Genomic DNA, 11,388 nt, shown 5'->3' on the forward strand with positions numbered 1-11,388 from the left:
TAAAATTCATCGAATCACTAAGTTCATAAAGCAACCATAAATTTATAATTATTGTAAATTTAATTCATGAAGATGCAACACCACAAAAATCATAATCAAAAGATCTACAAGCATTTCCTCACACAAATATCAATGAAATCAAAGAATATATATATTAGGAGTGGATAGGAAGAGAGAGTTACCTAAATTAGTTGAAAGTTACCTATTAGGAGAGGGATGAGAGAGAGAAAGAGACGTAGAGAAGAGTTAGGATATATATATATATATATATATATATATATATATATTAGAGAGAGAGAAGTTAGGATACGAAGAGAGAGAGTTACCTAAATTACTTGAGATTTACCTATTAAGAGGGGGATGAGAGATAAAAACATAAAGAAAAATTAGGGTAGGAAGAGAGAGTTACTTAAGCTATACCTACCTAATTACCTATTTAGAGGGAGAGTCAGTTACCTAACTAATTACCTTTTTAGAAAGAGATAAGAAAGAGAGAGAGACATAGAGAGGAGTTAGGAGAGGAAAAAAGAGTTACCTAAGCTACCTATTAGGAAGTAGATAAGAGAGAGACATAGAGGGAGGGTGTGGGTGTGTGGGTGACCGATATTCCAGTTCTCTATAGTTAGATAGATGAATGGTGATACCCTACCTCCTAATGTGATTGTTTAGTTCAAATAATCTTATCCCAATGCCCCATATCCCCATAGTTTAAGTGATCCTATCCTAGTGTGCCAGCAAACCAGAGATGTACAAAAACAACCATGTCCTGTAGGTTTTTTTTCTGTCATACACTTCTATTCTTTTTTGTTGTATATTATGCATGAATTTCAGTGGACATTTAGGACATTTTCATGTTCTTTTGTTTTTGTTGCATTGCTTGGCAAGTTCAGCATGCCAATGACCCTTATCCCACTAGCATTGCTAGTGCAGGTAAAATATGTGAAATGGGTCCAACTGAGGGATTTAGAGACTTAGTGTGTGTTTGAGAAAGAGAGAGATATAAGTTACCTATTTGGAGGGGGATGAGAGAGGGACGTAGAGAAGGTAACCATTAACTACTTCAATGGCAATTGTAAGCCTTCTATTGCTTGAAAAATAACACAAGTGCCATGTAAGTAACGCTTATTTTATTTTTTTTGAAAAAAAATTAAAAAGTCTTGACAAATTCATAATTACATACCAAAAGCAAAAGCACATGGCATGAGCGTCACTTAAAAAAAATCATAAAAAATCAAATGGCACATATTCTGGAGGAGGACCAAAGCCTTTAATATGGTCCCAAAACTTCATGTAGTGAATATAAGGGACAATGATTCCCTTCCATATGAGTTAATTGTTTGGGGTTAATTTGACACTGACTTTTGGGAAAGACAAGTTGGTGAGGGGTAGTGTTTGGGCCCATCACAAAGCTAAGATATTGATAAGAAGGCATATTAATGTAAACTGGCAATCACAGAACCAAGAATAATGGGTATCTTGTGAAAGACAATTAAAGAAAACCAGTAAAAAGAGAAGTAGGGAAGGAAGAAACCCGGGAAGATAGATTTTGAGATTGCTTTGTTGGTTTTAGAGAAGATGATTAGAGGGATGGAAGACGTTGTCTGACAATGGCAATGGGAAAAGGAGGGTGTACCAATGTATAATCTTAGGCAGAGTAAAGATAGGGCAAATATCTATTCAATTGCAATTTGTCCAAAAAAATTGAAATTGAATGCCATTTGTATGATATACTCAATGAGATAATTTTTTCAAATAAAATTTTGTGCTTTATTTTCACTTATGTACTTAAACTTCTATATATTTGGTTATGTATTTAAGTTTTCCCATTAGTGACCGTCCTTGGACGGGGTGATCTACTAGTATCAATAAAAGAAAGTGTGTGCAGCCCCCACTCGTGAGAGAAAAGATTGGGGATTTTTTAGGCTTCTCTTTCTTCCCTCTTCTCCCCCTTCATTATAAACCATTATGGTATCAGAGCCACACGTCCATGCATCATCTTAATCATTTAAGTGATGGATGATGAGAATACACAATTTCCTACTATGAACCCATCAGCTCAACTTCAATTGGCACTCCATTAAACCGTAATCAGAATACTACTCCCAATGCAAGCCTAATGGGTACACCAAATGACCAAATCCCAATCATAACCCCTCTTATCCCAATGCTAGCCTAATGGGCATGACAAATCCAATCCTAACCTCTCTTATCCAAATTTGCCTCAAATTTCCTTTCCCAAAATTGTGATCAAGTTGAACAATTCTCACTATTTCAATTGAAAGGTGTCATTGTACCACACATTAAGTTTCTTAAGCTCTCAGGTCACATTGATGGAAGTGGCAATATCTCCCCCCTCCCCCCTTTCAATTATAGCACGTGAGGATGTTAAGGATATTGGCTCCAAAGAGGTTCTCATGATTCCAAATCCAACATATAAAGAGTAGATGATTCAAGACCAAGGTCTGATTGGATGGATATATTCCACCTTGTTCGAGGAGATAATCACAAGTCATTGGGCTTCCTAATGCACAAGAGTTATGGAATGCGCTTCATGAAGCATACGCCCGAGTATCACTTGCTAGTGTGATGAATCTTTGGCAATCTCTAATGGAACATAAGGAGAGTAAATCTATTTCAGAGTCTCAGACTGTCTTGTACCTCAAGCAAATATATGATCAACTGGCTATAGTGGGGCAAACGGTAAATGAGCACAATAAGGTTTATTATGCATGTAGCTTGGGAGAAGAATACAACAATTTGTGGTAAATATCTCTTTGAGAGAAAATTTAACTTAGTTTTTTTATTTGAGGCCATGTTTACTTAATCATGATGCCATGTTTGGGAGGAAGAAAACCACTCAAGGAGCCATCAATAGCCTATCTCATGATGTTCCATTTGCCAACAACTATGGGGCAAAACGAGGAGAAAGAGGAAGAAACAATCATATAGGAAGGGGATGTGGAACTTTTGTGGAAGAGGCATTCTTCCAACTCCCACCATCAATAATGACGGGAAGGCACTTAATGGTGAGCGGGCAATCCCAACAATTATGGTGGTTATGGACAGCAAGTTAACGGTTATGGGAATGGCCCAAGTTATGGAAATTATTGGCAGCCTAGAGGAAGGATATGGAAACTCTTCAAATTATGCCAATTTTGAGGCAAAAGGAGGCATAGTGCAAGCAATGCTATGATCGTTTCAAACATGATTCCCCTAATCAATTTGGAGTAGATGACGCTCGGAAAAAAGTCACGCTACTACATAAAAGGAAATGGTAAACTAGAATGTCATGGAGTAACATAGAGTGATCAAGTGACTTTATATAAAAAAATGAAATACTAATATTAATGACAAAAAATACAGGCATGCATACCTCAAACTAGTAAATGACATACCTCGCAGCTATCAAGAACCAATGATTTAAGCATTGGGCAACCACCACCATCAGAAAAAACATCACAAATAGAATTTTTCAGGGATTCACACTCACTAAGGTCCACCTCTTGCAATCTCTGACATTGTAAATGAACAGAGGTTAAACTTTCCTGCTTGTGCAATACCAATTTCTGCATGGAAGATAATAGAGTTAGATTCAGAATGTCATCAAACAACAAAATGAGATGGTTGACAGAGGCATCGTTTCCGCAAAAACCCAACCTGAAGAACATTCGAGGTGATACTGATCCGATTAAGAACAGGGCAATTAGATACAGTGATAGATGAAAGGGAAGGGCACTGCAAGTTTAAATCAACAAACCTGCAAATGCACAGATAAATTGCACTAAGTCTGAGATTTTGTATAAAAATTTTAATGTGGATCAAGAACATAGTAACATACTTGCGGCAAAGGACAAGACTGATGTTCTGTAAGTGTGGCAAGTCTAAACTGACCGAAGTCAACATCAAGCAGCAGTCAAGCTGCAATGCCTGAAGAATTTTCAATTCTACAAGTAAGAACAACTGACATCATGCGGGCAAGAGCAAAATGAACCGCATAAATAAATGGCTATAGAAAGGAAAAGAACATAAACAACCTCTAGCATGTAGCAGTAAGACAAAGCTGCCATGGAAGCAGAATTAATACCATCACAGTTGCGCAGGTTCAGATCTGTTAGCAGCGGTAGTCTGACAGACTTCCCGAAGATGTCACAATCCAGAGCATCAAAAACAAATCAACTCAACAAAGCCAAAAGGAAGGGGGGCGGCGGGGAAAGAAAAAATACAAACCTCCAGTGAGATATTTGGGCAATAGGATGCATCAAGAACACGAAGATTTGGGCATGTAAGTGCAATTTCTCTTAATGTTTCATCACTAACAGAGGAACAGTTTGACATATTTAAGGACGTCAATAAAGGGCATGATGTAGCTACTGATCGTACTCCAGCATCTGAAAGTTTGTTGCAGAAGGCTATGTTCAACTCTTTCAGTTGTGGACAGCTGAGCACGGCATGTGATATGTTGGTACGCTTCAAGGACAAAGATTCTAGTTGAGGACATCTGTAAAATGCCATGGTTCAGAGACGAGCACATTGTGGTGAATTCCATAAGGGATTCAGTACAATTTAAGACGTATTTAAAGGAAAAGATTAGCACATTAAGCTCTGCACCTTACTGAAATACGGATTACACGACATTTTGTCATGCTAAGATGGTGCAACCTGTCATGGCAAACAAGTATTTCTGGACTACCATTAGCCAGATTGAATTCTGTGATGTCCAACTTGCTCAACATGGGACAATCAACCAGAGCATGAAAGAAAGCATCACTGAACTGTCCTTTTCCCAAAACTAGAACTTCTAGATTCCTGTAGAAGCAGCAATCAATTTTAGCAACATTATATAAAACTGAAAGCAGTCAGGAAACAAAATCAAGAAAACACTCACCACAATAGCTTCTAATAGCATATACACAAAGAAGCATACCTAAGAGAGGTCAATGCTTTCTGAGCAAGTACATCAACAGCAGGGGTACCAAGAATATTCACTTCAGTAGTATTGGGGTATCGACTGCACATATCTGTGACTGCAGATGAAGATAATTACTAATCTAGTCTCTAATATAATTAAAAAACAAGATGTAAAATCAGATATCAGAATGTGCAGTTTGAACAGGCATGAAATTCCCATGATTCCAACTAGAAAGGCAATAAACAAAGTGCTTACACTCTGATGGTGTAATATTCCTATTTCTAAAATCCCAACGTCTCCAGAAGTCTTCATGGGCACTAGCTGCTCGCCATTGCCTACATACTCTAGCAGCACGGCAGAGATTAATGTGGTCTAGAAATGAAAAGACCTGTCACACATGAAAATTCTAATTCATGAATAATGACACAATGTTCCAATTCCATAAAGTCTATAGAAAATGCTAGTGAAAGAGACAGGACCCATACCATGTGCAACAGATCATCAGTAAGGTCCATCCTGACTTCATAATCCTCCATTTTAGAGCTAGCACCCTCGTCTTCATCATCATTTCCACGATCACCGCCAGGGTCCGTGGGACTTCTACCATAACCAAGGGTTGAGTTGAGGTAGACTCGCAGTTCACTTCCAGGTGAAATAGATGTGCCCTGAGGAAGACATTGACCTGTATTGGATGGTATCGCAGAAATGCCAGAGCCAGAGTCCATGGCTGCATAAGCACATGCACTACAAAAAAGTGGCAAATCTGGATGTCAGAACCTTCTCATGATAGGCAGTAGCATAACAAATTTGCAAACATGTGTATTATATAAAACATCACTATTTTCCTAAATGAGATTTGGCTGAGATTGTTCCTCATGCATAAAAGCTACAACTGGGAGATGATAAAACAACCAAGAACATGCGCTACTAAAAGAAACAAAGATAAAATAATACATTTTTTTTTTGCAATTTCATTCCTGCATTCAATAATGAATAAATAATAAAGTTTGAGTGAATAAAAACAACCAGAACTAAATGATCAACACAATGGTGACAACAGAAACCTAACTCGAGATTATAGAACCTATTGCAGTACAATGAACCTGTACTGACATGTGATGAAGCACAATAGGACAGTGCACTTTTTTTAAATCTGAAATATTAAAAAAAGACTGACCACATTGAGTGTATTAGTTTTCAGTTCACCTCCATTTGCTTCTTCTTGCCACAGAAATTGATTGTGCTCCTCGTCAAGGGAACAATACAACTTGCAAAGGCATGAAACTAGGAGCATGTTTGCTTACACTTTTCTAGTGTGTAAATGAATCAAAATGTGCAAATGAATCATTTGCACATTTATAAACGAGAATGTGATTCCAATTCAGTGTTGCCCATGTGAAATGAAGTCACACAGATATGTGTAAATGAATCAGATTCAATTCATTTATACACAAAAAACCAGTTATGCATGTTTGCAATCGTGTGCATATTACCTTGTGTGAATCATTTACACCAGTTTGCAAGCCTGTGAGTAAATTGTCCCATGTGATTCATAATCTCACAATTGTGAGATTCCCATTCACAGTGGGGGTCAAGCAAACATACCCTAGAAACATTCATAACATCAGTATTATATGTAAAAAAACATGAATTAATGTGTGCACCATTGTACAGAAATGCACATGTCCTATAATATGCAACACATGCACACCAACATAAACAAGTGAGATAAATGTGTACTTTAAAACTTGATATAAATAAAACCTACACTTACATATCACAATGAAATAGAGGTGTCGTATATAATAGTTTAGTTCACATTCATCAATTCCGATATCTCATAAGGCTGCCTTGATATTTACCCAAGTATTTTCTGATATTTTGCATTTTTTCCAAAATAGCAATATGAACAAAACCTCTCCAATTATGACATAAAAATTTGCAACATGCTCAAAAACATTAGTGATTGTGAAGAATTTTTCAGACACTTAATATTCCAGTCCCTCACATTAAATAAAATAAGTCTATCTTTTATAGTTAGACCCACCTCATTCAAGCTAGAGATTTGCTCTCAAGTTCAACTCACCCAAGCAGACATATTGTAGCTCAATCTTGAAATTGATACAAGATTGTAGCAGGCTAAGCATGAAGAGTCCAACTCAGGATGAGTTGGGCCCAGCTAGGCTTGTGTATGCCCCTAGCTACTATGTCTAAGTTTGTAATGTAAGGAAGAATTTCTATGGGCAGCAAATTACCACTCCTTTCCTGCTCAAACCACACTCATTTGGTGTGTCCTAACAATTCCATAATATGAACCACATGCTATCATTAAATCTCTAATTGCACTAAACAGATTACAACAATATGAGATATGTTTGGTTTGTAAAGGTTTGGACAAATGAAAGAGATACATATTACACATATTGGTCTGGCAATCATCTCTACAGATCATGGAACTAGGTCAGTGAATCCAAGTTATCCAACTACACTCCACCGGATGGTAATAGCTTATTGCTAGAGCCAAATATGGCATCATTGACAACTCCCAGAGAACAAAAGAAACTGATTCACTGATACAAGGACTGGTCTACAGAAAACATATTTGATAATCTAGAACATGGTCGGCATCAGATATCGTGCAGCTCTCAAGGATATTTTTGCACACTGGGTTATTGCAATACCCAGCACCACCTTTTCCTGAGAAGTCCAAATGATGCATGAGAAGCTCTCCAACTCATGTAGAAAAAGGTGATCACTTGACCACCTAATAGACTCAAGTGACAAAGCAACAACTTGTCTTTGGTCCTAAAGGTTGTTCAGAAAGAATAGTCCCATTGGCTAGGCAATCACTGCCAATACAGACCAGGTCTTTAATGGTTTTGGGTGGCATTCTTTCATTCAACCCATATGGGTTAAGAGGTGTAAGAGCAAAATGCTCTGGCCCTGATTTTTAACATAAAAAAACATATAGGCACATTGGACATTTTATTATTAAAAAACAAATTTTGGATGGAAAGAAACTTATGCAGCTTTTCAAACATTCATAACTTGGCATGTAATGCCTCTATTGGCTTTCTTCATGGAACTATTTTTTCAGAGGATTAGAATGACCATGATATGGGGATGATAACATTGTCTTTCAGCAAAATATAGAATTTTTCACTTCATATTCATTTTGTCACAGCCTTACACTTTTTATTTGTCTATAATTATGATTTTGGTTTCAGCATTTTAACTAGTGTCCATGAATTAAGCATGAGATGACTGAACTCATGGATTTTATAATCATGCTTCAACAATATTATGTTCTAATATGTATATGATAAATCATGCACTATCAGAAATTCATCATCTAGCATTATACACCATGTGTGGTGGTACATCTTAACAATCCATAGTCACTGGAAGCTTCTAGAAACCTCCGAAGCTCGCTTTAGAAGTGTGAAATCACACACTTCTTTCATGCTTCCGAAACTTTAAGGGAAACTCGCTTCCCCCAACATGAATTAACCTTTTGCTGATGTTGGAGACATACTTTTTCATGTTAGATGAATTATTTTCGCCTTTTGAAAAATCATTTGTGAAACCTGCATATGATGCGTATTTTTGGGCAAAGGGTTTACTGATGTATAAGTAAAAACACAAACTCTATTCTTTTTCATTATTACTACCTACTTGCTTCAATCATCGCTTCTTATTCACTTCATCTTATGCTTCCTAAATGCTTCGCACTTCATTCATTAAGGTGTCTGTTAAACAATTGTGTCTCACTTTTCTAACTCACTTCTTACTCTAGTAAATAAGAAAAAAAACTTCCAAGATGCACAATAGGAACTTAGATAGGAAATTATGGGAAAAGATTAGATAGGCAGACCTGAAACTAATAACTAAATCCAGAAAGGATACCATCTCATGCAGAATAAAAAGGGGGTCAACAATCTCAACAGTGTCCAAATGGAAATGGAAGAATGTGCCATGCACATTGTTTTAATGAATATTAATGGACTTGCGATTTTTTTGAATACGGATTTTTTGGGATGAAGGCGTAGTTGTTGTTGTTATACAGAAAAAAGGGTATTCAATAAGTTCAATCCAGATGTGCTCTGATAACATTCTGCTCTGTATGTTTAACTATAATTTGAAACCAAACAAACTTCTGACGAATAATACAACCATAAACAAAACAAGCATGTTTATCCTATCAATCATTAAACAAACCATGAAAAAATAAACCAAATGTTAGAGCCAAATTATATGTCTCCCTCTTAGCATGTCAACCATTGGAAAAAACAAAAAGTATCTCTCAGCATGTCAACGTATCAACACTAGATGTCACTAGTTATCCATGTCCTTGGTATCTTTGCTGATGCACTTGTGGTTCAAGTAATCAGTACGTTGGCTCTTTGATTATTCGACAATCGATGGCACTGGTTGGGTGTTAGCAGCAGAGATTGTTGTTGTAAGACAATACTTTAAGGTGGTGTAGTGGTTGAATGATTATTAAAAATATGCTCAAGAAGAAAAAGAAACGATGAGCGACCATTCTAGTTCTCAACACACAGCTAACATTTTACAGAAAGCAGGAGCAGAGTAAAGTGGACTTACTGCGAATTCACGAGAATTTTCGCTCTCTTGTGCTGCATCTTGTTGCAATCTTTGCAGGTCTCATCCACCCTGGAAGCTTGCTCCAACATACAAGACTGACTCCCAGCACCCTGACCAAAAAGAAACCTTTCTATCTCAAAAATGGGATCCGGAGCTCTAAGCAAAGACTTCCTCATCTGTGTCAACAGATGTACATTATCCGGACTCCAATCCTCTCTTTCAAACATAGCACTGAACCGCTCAAAACTCTCAGAAGATCCAACATTCGAATAATGCTCAGGAAGTCCATCAGCTACACCAATGCCGTCCTTTACAACTTGTTCCGTCTCGGAATGAGCCGTCGGTTTCCGACCATCTTCCCTGACTTCAACGAAACCACTGCTCGCATGTACCGCGTTACCAGCATCACCAACCACCAGAACACGAACAACTTCGTCCGCATCTACATTCAACTCATCCGCTTCGTCATTGCCTGCATCAAAAGCCCGCTTCTCGCTGAATCCCACCCCTTCCTCTTCTGAAGAGTACCCATCCATTACACCTCTCAGCAGCCAACTGCCGATCCGAGATCCCCAAAATCCCCAATTCCACTTCACCGAGACAAGCGGGAACGTAATACTCATACACTTTGCGAAAGCCCAAACGCTTACCGCAAAATCCCCACACGGATCTAATTCACACACTCTCTCACACAGACACAACTCGCTATCCCTCAACCACCAAACCCCAAGAAAAACACCATTCTCCCCGGGATCAACATCCACCAGAGGAACAATATACAACAAAACCAGAAAGGTACAAAAGAAAGACCCTCATTTTCCAACCAAAGAGACAATAATAACTCGAAGCCCCAAATCGTAATCTCCCGAAACCCTCGAATCACTGTGACCGAAGAAGAAAACCGCAAACCGACGCCGATATACAACAAAACGGCAACTTTCCTACGAAAATCAGATAAAGATCCCAGCCGGAACTTCAAAAATAGACGATTTGATCGAGAAACCGTCGGCGATCGAACTAAGGGGGAAAAGCAGGGCCCTCTCTATAGGAAAAAAGAAAAGGGAGATCAGAGAAGGGAAGGGAGAAACCCTAGAGGGCACGCGTTTGGGCGATGGGGGGAAACGCGAAAAGATCGGATCTTTTGCGAACCCAGATGGGCTTTCTACCCGACGATTCGTCGCGTGAATGAGAAAAATCTTTTCGAGCCACAAGGGACTCTGACGTACCTCTCTCTCTCTCTCTCTCTCTCTCTCTCTAGGGTGGAATTCTCATGGTTTTCCTTTTAAGCCCCTCTGCTTCGGAACTACTTCTCCCGCCTGTCCTCCCTTTTGGACCGTTTGTTTAACGCCCCCCCACTTTCATGCGAAAGGCATCTTTCCTTCACATGAAAGTGGTGTTTTTTCCCGCCTAGGTCGAAACAAACACCAAACAGAAAAAAGGGAGAAGGGCTCACACATTTTCCACTCAAATAAAGGGTTTCAACGAACATCCCCTGAAAAAGCTTTTTCTACGCAAGGTGGGACTTTGGGGGGATTTCAGTTTCCACTGAAATACCTTTCTACCTCTTGAAACAAACGACCCCTTAGTTACTTGCCTCACCTAATCGGTTAGGGCAGGTCACCAATATCGAGCATCGCAAGATTTTCAAAAACCAATACAATCTCAAATAAACAAGATATTTTCTAAAATACTTGTTCTAAAATATCATGTTTTTATCGTGATATTATCACGTTATTAACATGATATCTATATTTTTATATCTTTAATGTTTGTTAATGTACATGTTTTCTTATATATTTTTTAATTTTAAATATATCTTGAGATTTTTTCTGAAGACCAACTACTTTAATTTATAGCTTGATTTTCTAAATATC

General features: G+C 38.0%; 1 protein-coding gene across 3 annotated transcripts in view; it reads right to left on the minus strand.

The window, feature by feature from the left end:
• Positions 1-10,769, minus strand: part of LOC149846871 (F-box/LRR-repeat protein 15-like) — a 30,104-nt gene extending 19,335 nt beyond the window's left edge. For all 3 annotated transcript variants that reach the window (XM_089996627.1, XM_089996628.1, XM_089996629.1), the window contains exons 1-10: positions 9,515-10,769; positions 5,395-5,653; positions 5,165-5,297; positions 4,925-5,024; positions 4,609-4,806; positions 4,228-4,498; positions 4,035-4,133; positions 3,839-3,927; positions 3,658-3,757; positions 3,396-3,566 (exon numbers count right to left, since the gene is read on the minus strand). In XM_089996627.1, the coding sequence (XP_089852753.1) occupies positions 3,396-3,566; positions 3,658-3,757; positions 3,839-3,927; positions 4,035-4,133; positions 4,228-4,498; positions 4,609-4,806; positions 4,925-5,024; positions 5,165-5,297; positions 5,395-5,653; positions 9,515-10,137 (2,043 nt within the window). In that variant the 5' untranslated portion in view covers positions 10,138-10,769. The remainder of the gene's footprint in view (positions 1-3,395; positions 3,567-3,657; positions 3,758-3,838; positions 3,928-4,034; positions 4,134-4,227; positions 4,499-4,608; positions 4,807-4,924; positions 5,025-5,164; positions 5,298-5,394; positions 5,654-9,514) is intronic.
• Positions 10,770-11,388: the final 619 nt, after the last annotated feature.

This window comes from Nuphar pumila, chromosome 2, assembly GCF_984573655.1.
Source record: "Nuphar pumila chromosome 2, dmNupPumi1.hap1.1, whole genome shotgun sequence".
NCBI lineage: Eukaryota > Viridiplantae > Streptophyta > Magnoliopsida > Nymphaeales > Nymphaeaceae > Nuphar > Nuphar pumila.